The 22,929-nt window shown below is 39.2% G+C and overlaps 2 protein-coding genes across 4 annotated transcripts; both read right to left on the bottom strand.

The window, feature by feature from the left end:
- Window positions 1-1,705: 1,705 nt before the first annotated feature.
- Window positions 1,706-6,735, bottom strand: glcea (glucuronic acid epimerase a). 3 transcript variants are annotated; one of them, XM_036576447.1, is made up of 4 exons: window positions 6,573-6,735; window positions 5,587-6,228; window positions 5,085-5,321; window positions 1,706-4,077 (listed from the first exon to the last, which is right to left on the bottom strand). In XM_036576447.1, the coding sequence occupies exons 2-4, from the start codon at window positions 6,074-6,076 to the stop codon at window positions 3,053-3,055; spliced, it is 1,752 nt and encodes a 583-aa protein (XP_036432340.1). In that variant the 5' UTR covers window positions 6,077-6,228; window positions 6,573-6,735; the 3' UTR covers window positions 1,706-3,052. The 3 variants fall into 3 exon arrangements, with proteins under 3 accessions (XP_036432340.1, XP_036432341.1, XP_036432342.1); XM_036576448.1 differs by having other exon boundaries at window positions 5,587-6,187; XM_036576449.1 differs by having other exon boundaries at window positions 5,587-6,183; window positions 6,573-6,590.
- Window positions 6,736-7,269: 534 nt separating this feature from the next.
- Window positions 7,270-22,737, bottom strand: nox5 (NADPH oxidase, EF-hand calcium binding domain 5). The gene is given in 18 exon segments (XM_036576446.1): window positions 7,270-8,253; window positions 8,513-8,679; window positions 8,810-8,909; window positions 9,243-9,327; window positions 10,310-10,434; window positions 10,647-10,691; window positions 10,931-11,101; window positions 11,258-11,400; window positions 11,726-11,858; window positions 12,550-12,732; window positions 13,476-13,651; window positions 14,560-14,713; window positions 14,859-15,077; window positions 15,079-15,097; window positions 15,392-15,602; window positions 16,835-16,985; window positions 20,909-21,030; window positions 21,648-22,737. Coding segments are annotated over 18 exon segments (2,358 nt in total). The 5' UTR covers window positions 21,670-22,737; the 3' UTR covers window positions 7,270-8,121.
- Between the last annotated feature and the right edge of the window lie 192 nt (window positions 22,738-22,929).

Below are 22,929 nucleotides of genomic sequence, written 5' to 3'. Positions count from 1 at the left end.
GGAGTCTAAAGGTGAAATTTACTACATGCAAGCAATCATAAGACTGACCATCTCGCCAAAACACCCCAAACAAACCAGCAAGCTTTGTCAAGTGTAGTAGTAAACTTACTTTGGCAGTAGTATATTTGGAGTGGCTGGTCGTATTGTATAATAGTGTATAATGGTGTATAATAGTGTATAATAGTGTTAAAGTCACTTTCATGCAATGTGATTTCATCGAAGAGGAGTGGTAGTTTACTATTAGCATATATGTAGCAATGTTCATATTTTTTCTCCTTAACAACCTCAAAATTAAGAGTATCCAGTGACGTTCAATGGAAAAACGTACACAGTTCAAAACTTTGGTGTTTGGAACCTCTTTGTATAACATGGTGCAATAGCAGATGTTTTTTGAAATCCTATTAATTTTTGGCATAGAGAAATACAGCTTAGACCCCAAGGTCCTAATATGGACATGATGCCAGCTACAGAATAATGCATGACTTCAGAGATTTGTTGGGAATCCATGTGGCGTCAAAAAGTCCTGACTGCTAGCCGCTGATCTAGTCTAATAAATACAACCAAGCAAGCATTAGTGTAACTCTTACCTCACATATTCCAGAGAAACTAAGACTGCTGTGGCTCGACTGTGAAATGCCAGTAATCACATTTTAGATATACTGTATGTTTTGATGCTGTATAACCTATACCAAAATATATAGACATATAAAAAAAGGTGTTATTTGTGACTGTGGCAATTATTTTCAGTAATTTCAATACAGTGCCGTCCTCCGGTCATAGTTTTAATGGACTATTTTATGTTCTTACGTGATGACACAACTGCGTTAGACAGGAAATTAAGCGATAATCTGTTCTGGAGAGGAGGCTCTTCATTGTGATTTTCTGGGTGTTGAGAAGGAGCATAAAGTGAGCCAAGTGCAGCAGTTAAATTGTTTTTTCAGTCAGAACAGAACAGAATGCTGCACAGGCTCAGCAGACCGTTCCTACTGCTAGCGTTAATGTTTGTATAGAGCAGTTTTGGGGTAGTTACTCAAAAAAGTAATCAACTGAAATTACTAATTACTTCTCTCAAACTGTAATGAGATTCACCTGCCAAGATATCTTTTTGTTTGCAATGCAGATAGTTGTTCCATTTAAAAATGTGCATCCATGGGACACATTCCTGCCTTTTGCCTAGAGGCCCAGAATCAATAAAACCGTCCCTGCACACTACCTCAGTTTTCAGCTTTAACCTTTTATTTTACACCAAGATTTTCAAAACAAAAGGATGAGAACGGTGTATAACAAAATCTGGCGCCAAAACTGATAGGCTGCATGTTATATGTAGTAATAAATTTGACTACAACATCGTAAGTCGTCTTGGTTTAAGCTGTTTTTAATAGTATGTCTCTTTCATTCACTGCATATGTTTGATGATACCAGATGTTTATCAAATTTTATTCCCTTGTTTATCATGACTGTTGCTTGATGGCATGGTTATCTGTAATTTGCCACAAAATGTTAACTCCTTAAAATGTTAACTCCTTAAAAGTTTTAAGTTTTACACACTCTACAAACTAAGGATGGTTCAACCAGTTTGCACTGAAGTCTCTGTAGTAACTAAATTATAAGCCTTAGTATGTAACAAGCCTGGGATTTTAAGGGGTTAACAAAGAAATACCAGTGAACTCTGGGAGCTGGTGAATGAGAGAAGTGTACACGACAGTAATGACTAAATACATTTATTTTAACCTCAAAGCTGTTCATAATATAAAAACAATCAAGCAGAATTTCTACACATTTATCCAAAACCTGTGTTGTGTGAGCTGTATGGCACATATCACTCCTCAAAATTCAATTTCTATGACTATATGAGCAAAGAAATTTCAAACTGACAGCCAGTTACCACAAAACATATAAATACAACATACAATGTAAGTTACACCATTTAAAACTATTGCACACCCCACAAGACCTTGAATAAGCCCACCATTTCTTGTCATGAAATGCCACAATATGCTGTTCATAATTGCTGTACAGATACCCGCAGTCCTAATATTTGCTTCTATCACTGTTCATTGTACCCAACCATAATATGTAAGATTTAATGTGCTTACCTTAAAGTGCATGTAAATGTCACAATCGCTTTTCCTAAGGAACCACTATTTTAGAAGTCTTAAAAAACTGTCGCTCTCGGTACAATCGTTTAAATATAAAAAAACAGTTTCTTGAAATGGGAGCATTAAAGCTTAGCAACTTCAAAAATGTGGATGTATGTCTAAGATGAACTAAGCTTAAACTACTGGATGACATTTCTTATCTTAGCTGTGACTGGGTTATCGAGCAAACTTTTTTGCCCAATTATCGACTGTCATTATTATCAATTATAAACCAGGTACCAATCCACTAGTTGAATTTTCATAGACAATACAGCCACACAATCCACACATCAAGAACATTAAAGTTAGTAAAACCAATCTAATTTATATTAGATATGCTAGGCTGCCTTTTTTTTTCAAAATGCTACATTAAAATTACTTAATCTTATCTTTATCTTACTTAGTTACCATTGCCTTTACCGTTGTTACTGCTGAATGCTCCAATTACACTTCTGGCTAGTTTAACTGATAAAGGCAGCTAGCTTAACCACAGTTGAAACACTGCTAAAGCAGATAGTACAAGTGGCTGTTGGGCTGTTTTCATTTTAACTTAAGAAATGTACATATGGTGACATTTAGACCGCATTTTGAAACTTTTGAAAAAGCATTTCATTTTTCCAAGTTGTGGATAATGTTCAGCTGGCACCTCTACAACAGTGTTGAAAACAAAGCGAAACGGGGTAAAATAGCCTTAACATAGGATTAATATTTTCTCAAGCTTTGTATAGTTAAGATTGATCCTGTAAAATATGCCTCGATTGACTACAATACCAATCTTGCAGATTAGATCTCTAAGTGCCGCATTCTTCTTATCAACAAGTCTTTATTGTTTTAATCACAACACCGATTTGGTTTCGGTTTTTATCAGTTCAAGAGGTTCCTTATGGTAAAAAACGAGTCTTTTTAGAGTAACTCTAGTTATGCTTGGCACGACCACCTTTCAAATAGGTCTTCCAGCGTCTGGCGTAGTCTCTGAAAATGGGGCTACTATCTATGGAAGCCAGCAGCTGCAGCTGGTTTATGTGAGTGGTATGGTAGTCCCAGCGCGCTAGATTTGGTGCCACACCCAGTGTGAAATGTCTCAGGTCATACACAGTTCCAGAACCTGTATCAAAAAGCGGCAGCATGGCTTTCAGCGACTCTAATCCTCGGCTGAACAGTATACCCGCTTCTCGGCCAAATTTGTCCCCCGCTATTTCTGCCACATCAAAAAGTCCAATCAGAGAGTAGATGAAGCCATTGAGCACGAAGGAGCTGGGTGTGGTTGGGTACTCTTCATACCAGTCGTGCTTGTTCATGAACAGGGCCTTTACACCATGCTGCTCTGAGGTCCGCTTGAATGGCGCCGTGGCCCTCATGGCAGAACTAAGGTACACAGGGTCATGTGTGACCAGGTAAGCCCTCACCAGAGTGGACATGGCTTGGCCCTGGGCCATAGCCGAGTACCAGCCAGGTTCCAAGGTTTTAAAGCCCTCCCCCAACTTCCGAGCCACTTTGATTGGCCATCCGCCACGCTCGTCCTGATTGCGGAGGAGCCAATCACTCGCAGCAAAGAAGGCAGCCATGTGAGCTGTGGAGGAGATGCTGATGTTGCTGATGAAACCTGAGCCATGCAGTTCCAGTTGGACCACACGTCGAGGCATGATCCGAGTCGCCTTCACTACTTTGGTGTTGGACAAACCAACTCCCTTACGCAGGTCAGTCACCAAGTCTCGACTCAGCAAACTCCAGGCTGTTCGGGGACCAATGCCATACGTGACCTGCCTGTCCTTAAAGGAAATGAGGAGGGAGCTAGTGACATAGTGGATGACATACGGGGGTCCTTTCTCCGTTGTCTCCAGAACCACTGACACGCTGCCGTTGGAAGTGAACTTTAAGTTGAAGGACAGGACAAAATCCTTTGAGTTGTCCAGAGGCAGAGATATACCCTCAGAATTGTCTACACAAAACAAAGGAGACATAGTTAGACACAGTGCTGTAAGGGAATCTTTGGCATCCCTTTGAGTTATTATACAACTATACTGGCATCTAAAATTTAGGTGAAAAATGGGAATACTGGGGTCGGATTCATGAAAATGTCTTAAGAAAGAAAATCTTCTTAATTATGTGTTTTTTCTTCATTCTTAAGAAAAAATTAATGAGAAATTCTTATTCTTCAAATACTGTCTTAAGACAAGAGTTGACAAGATGAGCATCTAAATTTATCATAGACAGTGTCTCTGCTACTCCTCATCCTCGTCTGTCAGCCCACAATTATCATATTGTCCAATGAGGATTTTTTTCCTGCTGGCTATTTCTTCCATTACCTCTACTTCTAAAATTTTTGAAATGCCTGGTATAAGTAAAAGTTAATACAAAATGTATCTCGCATCATTATGCTACATGAAAAAATGCAATGTAGCATACATAAGAAAACAATGAAGATTTTCTAAGGAAATTTTTCAGAAAATGATTAAGATTATCTTAAGAGAATATCTGAGAAATTAAGTTTTTCTCTGGAATTGTGTTTAAGAACATTCTTGTGAAGTTCTTAGTGTTTGTCTTAAGAACCTTTGCAAGTTTTTTATACCAGTCTAGCCAATTAAAGAGCAAATAATATTATTTATGTTGGAACTTTGGCGAATAGAAAGTACTTGAAATGTGCTAGTGTGATTAATTTAACCAACTTTGTGAGCTTCAGGTATTAAAAAAATTGGCTAATAAAAATCTGCCTAAACACATGGCTATAAAAAAATCTTAATGATCTGATTACGATCTGTATACCTCTTATTTGTATAGTACTATTGATTTCTTGGTGTGCTAATCTAAGAGCTAATGTAACAGCACTATATTTGGGATCATGATTATATCAACCCAAAAACCTAATCGCTACAGTTCAGTGCTACATTGTTATGTTACAAATTGACTTGTACTCATTGTGTGACAGTTCATCATGGGAGTTCGTACCTGGTGTGTTGAACTGGTGAACAGTGGCTGAGTTGCCTGGGTCATGGACCTTGGAAAGGGAACAGCCCTTGGGAACAGTCCAGGGGTTGGAGCTGCCATCTCTCTCTTCCATACCGTAAGTCTTTATGTCAGGTGGCTTCTCTGTAAGGTTCTTACTGTAGTGACTCAGTCCATACTGAGCTATCTGTATAGGGTAGAAGTAGCCTTGTGGTCCCCACTGTGTGGATATGGGCACACCTAAGTAGAAGCAAAATCAGTTCTGTAATCAGTTCTGGATCCCAATCACATTTTAGAAACTGTTCATATAACCATTTACCATATTTTAATAGTCATCCATTCTTTCCTTGGTCTGCAACCTCACCTATGTCCAACCTTTGTGCTGACTCAATTGGCGATTTTTACAATTACTGGGTGTGGGGTTTATTACTATAAAAGTAAACTGGGAAAACCAGGAAATCCCTACGTTATAGACCGTAAGCTCTTAGCTGAAGAAATCACATACCCTCCACTCCGCTGATGCACTTCACCCGGTCTCTCACCTCCACGTTGTAGCCCTCGAAGGACATAAAGACCCCATCCGGATGATAGGGCTCCCTCTGGGCGTACACCCGTGAGTAGCTGTGGGAGAATTCAAAGCGCTCTGTACCGTCATACTGCACCAGACGTCCATACACGTCAAAGTACTTCTCCACCCAGCTGAAGGGCAGGTACACCTCATTGCCCTCCCGGCGCCCTTTGATGGTGATATCCTCATTGATGAGGCAGTCAATTTCCTCATACGGGACCTCCCTGGCCACAGGGGGTGCTTCTGGGGGCTGCCCATTGTCCTCCTCTTCCTCCAGGGTGGGTGCAGGCTCAGGTTGGGGCTTGGTTGGGGTATGGAAAGTCACGTCGCTCGAGCACTTGTTCCATAGCAGCACAGTAATCAGGGCGAAGACTGCACAGATGACTATCAGAGTCTTGTGGTTGACTCTCGCCACCAGGCAGCGCATCCTCACATCACAGCCATGCAGAGGCAGCAGATCTTACACTGGAAGACATCTCAAGGTACGCTGCAGGAGCTGCCCGCCTCAAGTCTGCCTTCAGGCTCTGGTGCTGGCTGCCTAAGAAATTCCATCAGTGACCAGGGGACACTTAAAACACACTAAGTGTCACAGAGAGAAACACTTTAATAAATTAGTTATTACTTAACTTCAGAATTAGAGATGGACATGAAGGTACCTACAGTGAGTCCTAAGCAGCTAATTGTGATTTGATGACGGTTACAAATAGGCTACTGTAATTCGTTCATTTTGGTATAATAATGTGGGTAGTGCTTAAAAGGGATCTACATTTAACTTTATTGGTCTCTGAAAGCATATCTTCATGCGGACAGCTGGGCAGTGAGTAGGGTTTGGGTCTGAAGCTGCGGGGTTCACGTGATTCTGAATGCGAAAGAGGGCGTTAGATAGGAAGCAGTATTAGAAAAGCAGAAATCGGAACACTTACCTGCACCTGTAGTGTCCTGCTCAGTACGTTCACACAGCAGAGGACAAGACTGAAGTGCTGCTGTTATCTGAATTTTAAAGCTATTTCAAATGAACTGACAACAAATCTGACCACAAACAAAGCCCCCTTCTTCCAAACCTGCATCACTGTACATCACGGAGTGACAGAGCGTTGAGCCAATGAAAACGCAGGGGACAGTCACATTAGCCAATCAGCCAGTCAGAGAGGCGTGGCTTCGACGGATTTACTATGTGACATACAGGATGAACTAGTGCTTCGCGTAATAACAAATTGCAGTCTAGGCTCTGGTTAAAGGCCATAATATGTATTAGAGCTTGAATTACGAATTGATATTAAAATTCATCCGTTATTACTGTGTCAGTCGTTAATCTACATAACGCCGAAAACGACTTGTGTAATCACGCAAATGCTAATCAAACCGCTTAGGCCGTTATTAATCAATAGTCAAGTGCATTTGCATACAGGACCACGAGATGGCGCCATGTAGCTTAGCATTCATCAAATGGGACGGAGACGTTAACTCAGTTAATTCTGCAACGAAAAAGAATGACATGACTTTTACTCTCTAAAGCTGAAATTAAACTTTAATTAACATTTTAACCAACAGGTCCTTAACATAAACTGACATTTTGACTTTCCAAAAGAATACAAATATTTTCAATATACATTGACCTAATCTGCTCACTGGCCACTTTAAGTACACGTACCTTTCATTAGGTCCAATTACCATATAGATGCACTTCGTAGATCCACCACCCAAATAATACCTGGCTGTGGTGGTCCTGTTGAGGTCCTGACCATTGATGAACACAATAACAAAGTATAAAGAGAAACGGATGGACTAGAGTCTATAATTGTTGAACACGGTTCACCCACATGGTAAGCAGACCTGACAAAATGACTAGTGTAAATACAAGGTTGGTGTACCTGATAAAGTGTCCAGTGAGTGCGCGTGTGTGCAGTATATAGTAAGTAATGCTACAGGAACACAACAGATTACAGACATACTTTTACCTCTGTCAGTCATAGGTATTGTTTAACTGAGTAAATGTCTAATAACAAAGACATAATGCAAGACATGCACAATAACAATATACATGACAATACATAGGCTCTATTCTGTATCTAGGATATATTCATCCTATTTGTTTGACACAAAAAAGACAATGCATATAAAGGAAAATGTGCTATTAATACAGCCTTATCACACTGCACTTTTAATCCTTAATAATAATGATGCTCAGTCCTACATCAGCTGTGATATGTAAACTATTTCTAAATGGCTGACACTACATTTGTTTATTAAAATAGATGAATCCTACTTTTCAATTCATTATCAATGAGGTGTGAGTGCAAAGGCCAAGTGCATACAGAAATACTGACAAACATAAAGTACAAAAGGAGAATGTCACATTTTAAAGCTAGATTAAGATCTGGTTCTGGTAGGTCAGAGAAAACAAGCATCCGTTTATGCTAGCAGGGCAGAGTAAGAAATAGCTGATGAGTAAATGTGAGGAGGTAGGAAGTCTCAGAAGTTTTCCTTGTAGAAATTGAATCCAAAATGCTCACACTGAGCCTTGATGACTTTAGCAAGAGCTGGGGCACCGCAGTAGAACACGTGGACTTTGCCTTTCTTCTCCTCAGACACCTTCTGGAACACCTAGAGCGCATTTCACAGAACACAGTGAAAATTGGAATAATCTATTCAAATAAAGTTTTGATCATCTGAACAGTTCTGGAAAATTAATGGAAAAGAGAAAGCCCATATCATATCATATATCATATCATATCATATCATATACTGAACTGGGAACATTCAACATAGAGACTGTAAACTAGTGGACAGATAATGAATGAGTATTAGAGAATATAGGCCTGTAGCTGCTGAATTCCGCTGAGCTAGACTGCTTGTCGCTCACCTTGCCCCAGTCCGGTCTGCCCGGCTGTGTGCGTGTGCGGAGGCCAGTGATAGAGTCTCTCTTCTCTTTCTTTGCCAGCAAGTCCAGTGCCATCTGCAGTCCGATAGCTTTCATGTCATTCTTGCTGAGAGCTGAAGTCATGTACATGTGCATCTCCAAAAATCGACCTGAAAAAATAAAAAAAAACAATTAATACACAAACTAGTCTCTGTGATTCTCTCTCTCTCTCTCTCTCTCTCTCTCTCTCTCTCTCTCTCTCTCTCTCTCCCTCTCCCTCTCCCTCTCTCTCTCTCTTACCCTCGGGCTCCTCATCAGCCTGGTCCATCTCCAGCTTGGTCAGCAGGCTCACAAACCACTCAAAGGACTTCTGATCCCGGTTTATCCAGATGAAGTCCACCTGTAGTGGGATGAAACTTTAACGTGACATCTGTAGGCCAGATCTTCCCTCCAGGCAAACAAACAGTTTGATGGGGTTGTAGTCAATCCCATTTCACTTAATTCTTTCATTGTCACAGATAAGCAGACTTCTCTGATCTACTTTTAAGTAAATTCAAATTATTAATTAAGTAGACTTAATTCACTTGTTGTACTCATTTTTTTTGCATTGTCCTGAATGTATAAAATTGACCTTTTTATCTAGTTTTAATCAGCATAAACAAGCAAAGTCAATGAAGTTATCGGCACTGAATGCTGAATGACTGAAATATTTTTACAGGCCTTGATGTCTTACCTTCCTCAGCTTCATCTCATTGTCTTTGATAGTCTCGCACCAAGAATAGTTACAGTTGGGACAGTTTTGCTTCCTCATTCGGTAGCTGCAGCAGAAGAGTAAGAGGTTTTTTTGTTTGCTTGTTTGAAAATATGCAGTCTGAGACTGATTGTGTTTCTACTGCCACATGCATGTACAGCACTATGTAAACATCAGAGATGTCAGTCTAAAACAGCTCTTAAGTATAAATTAATCATTTTTTAGCCCCAAGAAGCAGAAAACATTTATTCAACAGAAAATTTCACAGAAGCCTCAACAACTACATATAATGTAGGATTTTTCAGTTCTCACTATGTTCAGTCTTTGTCTTTATTACAGCTTCCGTTGTTTTTGTGAGACTTTCAGTTTTTCAAGTAAATCTGCAGAGATGTTTTTTCACACCTTTCAAGTTCAGTCTTGGAAGTTGGTTGTATTTTCTGCTTCTTATGATCCAAGTAATCCCAAACACATTCAGTGACATTAATGTCTGGACTCTGGAGTGGTCAGTACATTGTTCTGAAGACACCAGCAGATCATTGATTTGCAAATTTTCTTCTTTTTTGTCTATTTTCTTTTCTCAGTAACAGCTTCTTAACAGCTACACATCCTATCGGACTCATAGTGTTGAGTTGTTTTCTGACAGTAGATGGATGGACAGAAACACCTGTAGATTTTTCTCAGATCTGAAGTGAGAGTGGAGCTTGATTTTCTCCTCTACCTCAGAGATGAAATCTTTAAGTTCTGTTTGTCTGATGGTGACAGTTTTGGTGGTTTACCAGGTCTTGGTGGTTATTAATGGTCCCATTTTCTCTAAATTTTTAAATCATTTTTTGAGCTTTAGTTTTGAAAACCTCTTTTTTTTCACTTATTTTCCTTTGACTTTCCTTATACAAATGGGTTATCTTATATCTCCTAAGAAATATCTCCTAAAAATGAATAACTTACTCTAATGGATGTTTTGACTGGAAATTAAATAAATGGTTGGACTTGCACAGAACTGTATCCCATATGATTTGCTGTAACGAAGGCTGAATGTTGTGGGATCTCACCGGTACATAATGCTCTGCAAAATGGATGCAAAAGGAGTGATGCCAATTCCAGCACCTATCAGCACTGCATGCTCTGAGGCAAAGATTTGCCTGGTGGGGGTGCCATAGGGTCCATCTACATAACACTGTAGAACAGAGAAACATGACACTTTATCAACCACTCGTTGCATTCATTTCAATATTTATTTCAGTGGTGATAAACATAAGATAGAATCATAGTATCGGTAACATTTGTGTAGACCAGTTAGTGCATCTGAAAAGCTATTAATACTACTACTAATAATATTATTAAATGACAGCAATCTTCAGTAATTACATCCTTACAGTCATTGCTCACCTTGATGTCACAATACCTGTGATTCTCACTCAGTTTAGTGGAGATCTGTAAGATTACAGATTATAACATTGTATTATTGCTGTAAAATAGATTATAAAACTGTTTATGTGGCAAAGTTATGAACATCAATATCAAACCCAACACAACAGCTGATGTTAGCACATGGCTTGAAGCTTTTTTAAATCACATTTTGATGTGCAACAAATGTTGGTAAATAGGTTGAATTTTTTACCATCAACTGCCAAATCTGGAGCAACTGGAACACAACAAGAAGGATAACTGACCTCTCTAGTGGCTGACGGGGCATCTCCCAGTTCTGCTTGCACTGTGGGATCCATATGTGGCTTCTGGGAAGTGCTGCGTGCTCCATTCAACCTATACAGAGTTAGCTCAATAGCAAGGTCCTCATTAGATGCTACAGCTCCATTACAGCTCAAGGACTTGAACAGCTCTTCCTGTCATGTACATGTGTTTGAGAAAAACAGATCAACTGTGTGTACAAGCAACGGCTGTTATTAAAATGCTTGTCAGAAAACAAATAATCTGGAATGCGAAACAACAGTATAGTAAAATCTTGTGGCTGGAAAATGAGGAGATTCGTGCTCGCTCACTTGGGTTTTGGTCTGGTGGTGACGGTTCCTCAGGCTGGCTGTGAGCCTCTTGTTGCTGATGGCTAGGCTATCAGACTGTCTGAAATACTCAAACAGGCGATTTGTCCACTGGCCCATTGAGCGTACATGGAGCCATATGGTATCTATGGATTAAATGACATTATTATATGACTTATTATCTCTCCATATTCATATATAACACATCGTTGGTAGCCAAAGAGGGTCTAAAAGCTTTTTTTCAGAACACAAATGAAACATCATGGTTTTCTCTTTACACAGTTGCTCATATGCCAGTTCCCATCTTTGCCATTTTCTCTATTTCTGTTTCCTATCTATCTTCTATCTACTGTTCTATTTATACTCTTCTATTTATGGTGTATGAAGAGTATGTGGCCTAGATTACACAGTACAAAAAGTAAGGTAAGGGCTGGTCATAGTTAAGGTTAGAGATCAACTAGTTGGTGGTACCTTGCTGCTCAGGGGCACTGCTGATAGTGAAGGGGTGCCACTCGTACTTTGCTATGACTGGTATGTTGATGTAGACGTAGTCTCCAGGTTTGAATTGGAAGAAAGGTGGCCGCTTGATCACCAGATGAGTTACCTTCAATGTCAACAAAAAACAGGCTAAAGTGGAAGTGTAAAGTACATTGCGTGGATTAATCACACACTGCAGTCTGTAAGTACCTAAACAATGACATAGTTTTTTGTTGTTTTGTTCTGTACTCCAATACATTAGGCCTCTTTCACCAACTGTTCTTAAGAATAAATTTCTTCTTAAAACCCACTTGTACAGTTTTGACGAAGATTCTGACATTCATCAATGTTTTCTTATTTGGGGTTTTCTTATTTGGGATTTGTTCTTAGGTAAGAACAGAATCTACACACACTAAAGAGCACAAAGGTACAAACAGTTCTGAGGTTTAAGAACACGTGACGAATCTGACGTAGACCTTTTCTTAGGACCTTTCTCAAGAACAAATTTAAGAAAAATCTTAGGAAGATATTGGTGAATGAGGCCCATTGAGTTTAAAATGAAGCAGTGGCTAAGTGCTGGTCCTAACTTTGAAGATTGCAAGCTGTACTTTGACTTAACAGTCATTTTTCTTTTTTTTAAATCCAATGTACTGGAAGACAGAACAAAAAAAACGATGTCATTTGTCCATTTTCATGGACTGCACTGTGTAATTGACTTCCACAAGCCGGTACAAACTTAATGATCAGAATATGAGAATATCCTAAATATCAAACAATCACTTATGAGATAAAACATAGACTGCAGAGTCTGACAGTACCTTAGACGGCAGCAAGTTGACCTCAACGATGTACAGGCCACCCATGCGAGACACAGCAATGCCAACTAACTTCTCCACAAGGAAAATTATACCAGGTGCTACAAACCATTTCCAGAAGTTGGTACAGTGGATTATGAGCAGTGCCCAAACCCAGATATAGGACAGATGGGACCAGTAGAACACCTAAACAGACAAAGTTACCCACTGTCATATATATAGTTGTAAAGGAAAAAAGCGGATGCTATGGCATGTCTAAAGGTTTTGCTACTTTTACAGAATGTAGACTTTACTAGTTCCTAGTCTACATGTTGTTTGTGCCACAGGCTAGAAGTTTAATTATGATTTTAGTGTCAGTTGAAGAGCATTAGACAGTAAATGACATTAATACAATGATTAAGGTAATGTAAAGAGATCAGCTTACTTCTACTGTCATTTCCACAATCATAGCATATGAAAGATTGAAGAAACAGAGTGAGAAGCAAAAACACTAGGACAATGTGGGTTATTTTTGCCATATATTTATGGTTATTATGGTAAGGTTATTGTGTTCCAGATCAACATAAACCATACAGGGGAAAAAAAGCAATGTGTTGTAGTTATTCATCAACTTTTAAAGTTAAAACTACAAGTTTTAAAGTTAGTATTTGGTCACAAAGCCATTATATACAATAACTGCCTCAAAATCTGCAATCCATGGACATAACCAGACTCCTGATAACTTCATTTGAAATGCTTTGCCAAGTCATTGTGGCATGCTGTTTCAGTTGGTGCTTGTTAAGTCTATGTTCATAGTGTCCTAACCACCTCATTGTCCCAATATTTTTGCCTCTAACTGGACATATGGGACTTTTTTCATTTTCAGCTTAATTTCTGAGACTGTAACCTTGACCGTCCCCATACTAGAGGAAATCACTTATTTTTGTTACCTCAAAATGGCCACTGCGTCTGACAAATGTGCTAGAGCAGACCACCATGAGGCAGATGAGGACCTGCAGCACAATCCCGGTGATGGAGGCGGTGCCTTTAACCCAGCCGATACCAGGACGAGTGGTGAAGACATATTCCCACAGCTGATAACTTTCGTGCACCTGGGTTAGGTGAACTGAGAGAAGACAGGGTTACATAAACACATTAGTTGAATAGAGCATATTTTTTATCTTGTACTTACTTTAACAATTGACATTCAGTGTAGAATATTACATTGCTATATGCATACAGTTCTTATACCAAATGAGAATCAATCATGTTCATGAGATTAGCACAATTTTTCGGAAGTGATTAATCTGTTATTATCATTAAGATGGCACTATTCCTCTTTTAGGTGGCACGGTGGCGCAGTGGGTAGTGCTGTCGCCTCACAGTGAGAATAGTCTGGGTTCGATTCCCGGCCGGGTGACCAGGGTCATTTCTGTGTGGAGTTTGCATGTTCTCCCCGTGTCTGCGTGGGTTTCCTCCCACAGTCCAAAGACATGCAGTCAGGCTGATTGGACATGCTAAATTGCCCCTAGGTGTGAGTGTGTGTGAATGTATATGTCTGTCTGTCTGCCCTGTGATGGACTGGCGACCCGTCCAGGGTGTATCCTGCCTTCCGCCCAATGACAGCTGGGATAGGCTCCAGCACCCCACCGTGACCCAGAAGGATAAGCGATTTAGATGATGTATGTATGTATGTATGTATGTATGTATGTATGTATGTATGTATGTATGTATGTATGTATGTATGTATGTATGTATGTATGTATGTATGTATGTATGTATGTATGTATGTATGTATGTATGTATGTCTCTTTTACTCATTGTAAACCTAAAGACCTAAATCATCGTCGTTCATGTAACACTAACTGACTTCTTTCTAGTTCACTAACTGTGGCTAATATGTGGCGACAATGACAAATGCTGTAGCTGTGTCTGTTTCAAGATCTGTACTTTGTCAGGCCTTGGTTTGGGGAGATGAAGCAGTACTGAGAGCAACTCTACAAAATTCTGTTAAAAATTTAATTTCAAACGTACTAAAGTTCATGATGTGAGCCATTGTGTGCGCCACACTGAAGACAAGGATGGTGTAACCCACTATCTGGTGCAGCAGGATGTTCTGGTCTAAAGGTAAGACCCTCACTACCCAGGTGGCCCTCAGCCAGGTGAGACAGCGCCGTAACATCAGCACCTGCAGACAAGATCAGTCTGTAGTAGCATGCCTTCCAATCCGGTAATGACAGCATTGATCTTTAACTGAAAGAGTCACCTGAAAGGGGAAGATGTTAAGAGCTAACTTCAGTCTCCTCATCAGAATCAGATCCACGTGTACTTACCACAATGAAAGTGCAGTTGAGGTCGAGGCATATTCCACAGCCTTTTGCCAGCATCAACCAGAGTCCACCAGGAGCATGCTGCAGCATGTATACGATGAAGAGGAGCACATTGAGGAATGAGTAGAAGCAGAGGAAAAGCAGCTTTCGGCTGTTGTTGTGCCAGTAGGCTCGGGTCAGGTAGCGCGGGGTCTGCCGCCTCTTCTGCTCCAGTTCAGGAGGGCTTTAACCAGTTAGCAGCACTGAAGGAAATAACAGTTATAACAAGCTTGTCCTCATAATCCCTAGGCTTATTATTCAGCAATTAATCTTAAGGCTTATTATACAGTAACTACTATGAAATGAATATCTGCATAATGCAGTAGAGAGTGAGAAATCTTAGTATGGATCCACCTACAGGTCCCTCAGACTTCAAGTTAAAATAGGCAATTTATAACACAATTGTGGAATGTTGACATCTACAATATCTTCTTCAGTCTACAGGGTGGGTGCAGGGTTTTGATTCTGCTTATTTGAAAAATTCTTTTAGCTGCTACCTGATGGTGAGGTTCTCCATGACCTCAGGGAAGGTCTCCAGCTCTGCCTTTAGCTCCTCAAATGTGATGGAGCCACTGTTGTCTTTATCAGCCGACTCAAACAGGGCTAGCGTCAGGTCGTCGAGTTTCTCCTCAGGCAAGGAGATTGCGCTTTCCCTCAGGCAGGACTTCAGTACCGTACGCAACTCGTCAGGGTCTATAGAACCACTACCTGTAGTGTCAGGGGTTACAAAACATGCTATAGCAATACAATCTCAGAAAAAAGGTACTAAACTGTCGCTGGGGTGGTACCTCTCTTGTCACTGCACTGTTAGAGATAAAGGTACTGTGCAGGTACATTATTCGTTCATCAAGGTACAAACAAGGTAAACGTAAACAGTGGTTTTAAGGTCCTGTTATGTACCTTAAATAAGTTTTTCCAGGTGCAAAGTACATATTTGTACCTTTTCATAATCTAATGTTTTAAAACCGAACAATAAAATAAAAAGCCTGGAGACGAGACGGGGTGTGTGGAGTCAATACAATATAATTATATAATTTTAATGGATTATGGTACAGTTATGTTCCCTGACTAAAGATACTGAGATGTACCCTTGAGGGTACCACCCCAGTGACAAGAGGGGTGCTGCCCCAGTCATAGCTTCATACCTTTATTTTGGAGAGTGTGGGGTGGTACCCTCAAGGGCTACGTGTTCAGTACCTGGTTGTATTGACTTCAGGCTTTTTATTTTACTGTTCTGTTTTAAAACATTAGGTTACGAAAAGGTATGAATACATATCTTTTACTCGGGGAATAAAAAAACATATTTAAGGCTCACGGTTGGAACTCAAAACCACTGTTGTACTTTATGGCTCTTCATTGGTTCTTTAGCACTGAACACTTAAAGAACCATTTTCATGATTAAATGGTTCTTTGCATGGTGAAATGGTTTTTCAGACTAATGGAGGATGTGGTGTATGTGGTCTTATACAGAACACTTTTGAAAAGGGTTCTATATAGCACCAAAAAGGGTTCTGCTATTGCTATGATGTCAAGTTTGTAGCAATAGAATTAATAGAAATATATTGAACCATTTATAACACATTCTCCATCAATCTAAAGAACCATCTCACCCTCAAAGAACCATTTAAGCATGCAAATGGTTCTGTGAGTGCTCATGGTTCTATATAGAACCATCTGTTTTAAAAGTGGAGGGTAAATTTACATCATTTGTACCTTGATGAGTGAAAAATGTACCTGCATTGTACCTTTTCTGACTACATGTTACAGAGATGGCGTCTGAATGTGTCTGTATGTGAATAGATGTTCAGGTGAGTTACGACTGGTTGGATGGAATACAAGTTAAATGGACGAAGAACAGTAATGATGAAAAATAGTTTAAGAGAATAAATTCAACATTCAAGTTTGTTATCATACAGTATTCAGGGAATGAGGAAACTGACCATCTACATCATAGACCTGGAAGAGGAAGTGCAGTTTGTCCGTCTCACTGCCATGAATGAGGAGGTTCAGAGCCTTCAGCAGCTCATCCAGACTGATAGAGTTACTGCCATCAGAGTCAAACAGTGCAAAGAAACGTTCTGCAAAGAATGACTGTAACAGAGAAAAGAATTACTATTATTATTCACAATTCAGTTTCAAAGAAAATTAAATTTTGCGAGTATATACTTATGAGAGGTGTGCTGCTCCCCCTGTATTCAACTTTGAGGTAAAGATTACACTTTATTACACTTTACTTCTTCAAATCTGTTGAATGTGTTGTTCAGAGCCCTGTGCATATTGAATTGAGAGCCTTGTCTTGAACGACACAATACAATATGCTACTTTATTATATACTCTATGCTGTCAGAAAATATGTACTATGCAGACACATTTTTCATTCATCAAGGTGCAAACAATGTAAATGCATCATCAAAGCTACAACAATGGTTTTAAGGTCTGAATTTGTACCTTAAATATGTTTTTACTAGGGGTGCGGGAAAAAATCGATTTTTAGATGCATCGCGATGCGGACGTGAATGATTCTGAATCGATTCACAAATGTCAAAAATCAATTTTCTAAATATTTAATTTATAACGTAATTTTAAAGGAATGCAAAAGGCGGAACTTGGAAGTGCGGAAGTGCCTCGCCCGGACAATCTGTGGCGGCACATAACAAAAACACTACTGGATGAGTGAGAAATCCGACCGGCACACTCTGCATTAAAGCCAGGTTAGGTCAGGAGTCACAACACGAATATTAACATTTTGTCCTTTCAACATAAATCAAACCACCTTGGGAGCCGCAACATTTAATGTCCAGTATGTCTCAGTATGTGTTAATGTCCTAGTATAGACTAAACAATATAAACGAAAACGCAGATTTACTTTGCTGTGCTTTGAGCTTTAGCTCAGCTACAGCCACTTTCCTCCCATCTCCGCCAGAAAACGTTTCCTCTGAAGTAGATCAGTTAAATGTCTCTCAACGTTCGACTGTTTTACGAGGCTGAAGTCGCTTCTTATTCTCCAGCTTCTTGTTCGAATTTACCCGTTCCACCTTAAATTCTAACTGAGGCGCCGAATGTAAATGCGGCACCATTTAAGGTGGAACGGGAGAATTCAAAAGAGAAGCGACTTCAGCTTCGCCACTTTTTACTGTGTGACAGTCTCTCGTTGCAGATTTAACGTACCAGGAAACCAACTGCGCTGCTTATAAATGTGAATAACGCATCGCTGCTATGTGACCTGCAGTTTGCACGGCGGTTCTCAGTCGTTGCGAAACAGGGCTTTCGCGCTATGTTGCACACGACCCGTCTCAAAGATACTTTACTGACACAGCGATCCCCCCCGTCACTACAACGAGACCAAAACCGAAGTTATAAAATCACTAAAGAAAACGGGTAGAATAGCTGTAACATGTGCTGTGTGGTCATCCATCACCACTGGATCTTATTTCACTGTAACTGCGCATTTTATCGCAGATGAGTAGCAGCTGTTTCTCCAAACAAGAGCAGTGAATGAGAGCCTTCTGGTTCACTTGCCACATCACTTCCATTTGTTTAATAAAAAAGATATTGGAAGTAAATTCATTATGGATCATTACAAATACTTTGCTTTAAAAGTACCAAGTCACTTTAAATAACAATACCACCGAGTTACTTAGTCACTTTAAAATGTATATTGTCTCTATATTTCTGTGTATATTTTGTGTATATTTAATATATTTCAGTTGGTTTTTCTTGTATTTTTATTTTCACTTATTTACCTTCTGTAGAGTGATTAGCTGAGCCTCACCACAAGCATTTCAATGCATAAATGTCCTGACATGTTGTGCAAGTGACAAATAAACTTGAAACTTGAGCTCACACAGTGAGAAAATAGAAATGCTATATAGAAAAAAAAAGATGCATCGATAATCGTTTTATAATCGCATCGCAGCCCTCTGAATCGTAATCAAATCGTGAGGTGCCTAGAGATTCCCACCCCAATGTTTTACCCTTTAATATCCTAATGTTTTAAAATAATAATAAAATAAAAAGGCTGGAGACGAGACAGAGTGTACGGGTCAATACAACTTTAAAAATATAACTGCAATGGAATATGGTTCAAAGATGTTCCCTAACAAAAGGTACTGAAGTCGTACCCTTATGAGTACCACCCCAGTGCTAGTTTAGTACCTTTTTTCTGAGAGTGTACTTTAAGTCCACATTTTAATCTAAGAATGGCCACAACTTCTGCTTTATGTATTTAACTTTCTATTAAATTTTAATCCACTATGTTTTAGTGGCTTCAGATGCTATTATTAGCGCTTGTCTAAGTTAGGCTGACAGTGACTCATACTGTGCAGTTTACAAGAAGCTGAACAGGGACACTGACTTTTTAACCCCTTAAAATCCCAGGCTTATTACATACTAAGGCCTATGATTTGTTACCTACAGGGACTTCAATGCAAACTGGTGGAGCTATTCTTGGGTTATAGAAGTGTGTAATAAACTGTGCCAGTAGGCCCTGGCTATTCGAGGGTGTTAACTCTGTACTGCTGCACAGTGGATTGGAAATGAATCACTATAAGACTTTCATTTCTTGTGCAACAACACCCAACTGACCAAGACAGAACGTTTAGCTGTTCATTTCAAAGTTACAGTTCACATTTTAACCTTAGTCATTGTCTTTTTGCAACTAGAGTACAGAAACAAAGCCACAAAAACAGAGTACATTCACACCTTGTACTGTAAAACCACTAGTCTTAATTTTAGGACAATTTGTAAGAATACATATTCAGTAATTTCCAGATGATATTACACTACACAAACATGTGAAAGTCATTGTTGTACATCATCAGGCAAAGGTGCTTGAGACAATTCCACTTCCTTACCTTTCAAAGATACTGAATTATTTTTAGTACTGAAATTGGAATTGAGCTTTGCCACTGAAGAGACACTCTTTATATACGCTGTTGTACTGTGACTAAATTAAGAGCGCTAACTAGTTTGATAAGCATTAATTTGCCGGGTGTCATTTGAAACATTCTTTTCAGAGTAGTTATATTACCACATGGTTATTCCCACTCCATGTTTATAATAAAACTCCCCAACCAGCTTAATGAATGTTTTTGTGTAAATCACAGCATTCTGGGTGTTAGAATAACAAATTAATTCATCACTATAGAAAAGACCCTTCCTTTAGAAACCGTAACCGTTCCTTAACTATGTGCCAAGACACAATTTATATAGACTAATGATGGCATTAAAGTCACTGTAAACCCTCCGCAGTACCCATGGCAACATTCAGTAAATCACCACATTTATAGCTGAGTGACTTTTCAGGCGCTGCTGAGAGAAGGGGCCCTAACAACCTTACGTGCCTGTCTATATTTTACTAATTTCAATTATCATCAATAAAAAATAGCCCTATCCTCATGACCACATTAAATTACAGTACTGCAATAGTATTTCATTCAGTTTATATCATTCGACAAACACAGTTTGACATAAATAATATCAACATAAAGTCTTACAATAGAAATGATGTGTCTATTTGCATTGTCAGACTACAGAGCAGCACTATTCTGAAGTTTCTACGGTGCTACACCAGTACTACCCAGTGGTGAAGCAGTTTTTTACACACTCAGCCTGCATTTGCCTGAACCGCAAGACAATTCATCTATTTGTACTTATGTACATATGTGTATATATATATATATATATATATATATACTTTCCCCTGTAATATCTCTTTTCTAAGGGCATATACATCACACAGCAAAAATGCCACAAAACCTTCTTGTTGTGGTTTTTTAATAATTTCTGATTCACAGCACAAATAAAAATTTGAGAAATTCTGCAAGATATTTTATTAAGATTAAAATTTGATGAAAAGTCTTTTTTGTTGTGCATATTCTTGTAGCTGTAGACCAAATCAATACGTTCGCTAGTAGCTTTTCTCAGAATCAGAATCATGACACTTCTCAGTCTTTTATTCTTTGTCTGTTCATTCCTGCTTTTTTGAGATTTACACACAGACTGTCAGTTCTCACCTCCTTCACTTTCAGAGCTGTTTTAAATTCATCCAGGTCTATCTCCTTGTCTTCTCCCGCAATGCTCTCAAACTGCTTGGTGACCCACTCGAGCCAACGTGTGTCCTCATCTAGACTCATGACTGTGAAATGAACAGGCCTTTACTCCAACAAGCAGAGATAACGAACATCAACAAGAACACAAATGAGCAGATCATCGCTGTCTAAAAACACCTGCCTATCAAAAATGGAAACTGTACTGCAGAGCGGAAACTTGTTCTGAACTTTAAATGTGATTTAATGTTGCAATATTTTATTCCAAGCAATTTTGGAGAACTTCTATTGGCCAATTACATTACGAGTTTTTGACCCAACATAAATAACAGCTGCTGTGTTCAAATTATGTGAATGAACAAAAAATTGCATGTTTATATACATTTAAAATTTAATAAACCATTTTAATTTGACATGCAAACAATGTCTAAACAGAATGAACACATGAATAATAACGGTGTAGGTTTAACGTCTATGGTTGTTTATTGCACAAAATTCATAATCTATAGTACATCTGAGGCCTAATTAACTAACTTAATACAACTTCATTGCTGATCTTACACTTTGTCTCATTGCAAATATAGCGTAAAAGCTATACATATAGCATAAAAGCTATACATATAGCATAAAAGCTATAAATATAGCATAAAAGCACATTTCTGAACTGTAGAATGTCTAATATGCACAATTTCCATCAGAAACTTACTTGGTGATGTATTTTCCAACATCCTTGTAAGCACTGTATTTCCCTGGAACCTCAGCAACACTAATCAAAAATGAAATCTTAGACCTTATGATATAGTCCTTAGTTTCTGCTGTTCTCTCAATTAAGAGGAAGTGAGATATGGAGGAAGCAGAGAAAGAGAAATACAGAGAGAGAGTGAGAGAAAGAGAGAGAGAGAGTAGTGTAGTATTGTTAAGGATTTGTTACGCACACACACAGCAGCTGTCTGTGACATGCAGCTCCCTGCTGTGTGCCTCTCTATAGCTGACCCTCCTATCTTTTACACTGAAGACCACATTTCAGCTAATGATGGGAGCCATACAAGCCAATTAAAGACACCTTTTATACACTGCAAATGTATAAAATGTGTTTTTTTTATTTTTTACTGTATTTCTGTTTGTATTTATTCTAATGCTATACAGGGCTTTTAAGACTTTTGTTCAGTACTGATGCTTTGAAAAAGCCCAGTGTGTAGTTATGCCAGACACACTCACTCACAGGTTCATGTTGTGTATTGACACCATTATGAACTGAACATGAATGTTTTCAGAATCCTATAGCTGGTTGGATTCTGTTTCTTGGCTTGGTGCCCTATCCTGGGTTTGGTCCTGAAAAGAGTTCCCTGTGGCTAAAAAAAAATATTTTCTTTCATTCTTCTTCCTGTCAGTACATAGTATGAGCCTGTGAATGAGTGTGTCTGGCATAATTACACACTGGGCTTCTTCAAAGCTACAGTACTGAACAAAAGTCTTAAAAGCCCTTTAAAGCACATTTAAAGCATCATTACAGTTTATTTAACACTGATGTTAACATATTAGAAAAAAAAGTGCAAAAGTTTGGACAACCCTGCTAAACACAAGTTTTATTCTTGACTTCTCGCTGCACTCCAGTCATTACACGGATTAGTTAGGACCCCCCCAGTCACATGATACCACCAGCACTAGGAGGGCGAAGGCAAACACAAGCCTCCTCCGAGACCTGTGAATCCAGCCAAAGCATCTTTTCAAACTGCCACTAACGCAACATCATTGGACGGCTCAACATGCTTTGAGAAGAACACTAAACACCAGTTCTGTTACATCATCTAACAGATGCCTGTGCTGGCTAGCATCGCGCTAAGTGATGATGAGGGGTCAGCGCTTAGATGGCTGCACCACTCTGGAGTACTTTAATGAAGGACTGATCAGCTGAAGCAGGTAGTGGATGGCAACTGTTAATACTTAACTTCCTCCAGAAGACATTTGGAAATGATTACACTAACACA

The sequence above is a fragment of the Colossoma macropomum genome, unplaced genomic scaffold, assembly GCF_904425465.1.
Source record: "Colossoma macropomum unplaced genomic scaffold, Colossoma_macropomum, whole genome shotgun sequence".
Lineage (NCBI taxonomy): Eukaryota > Metazoa > Chordata > Actinopteri > Characiformes > Serrasalmidae > Colossoma > Colossoma macropomum.
This window is presented reverse-complemented; position numbering and strand designations above follow the sequence as displayed.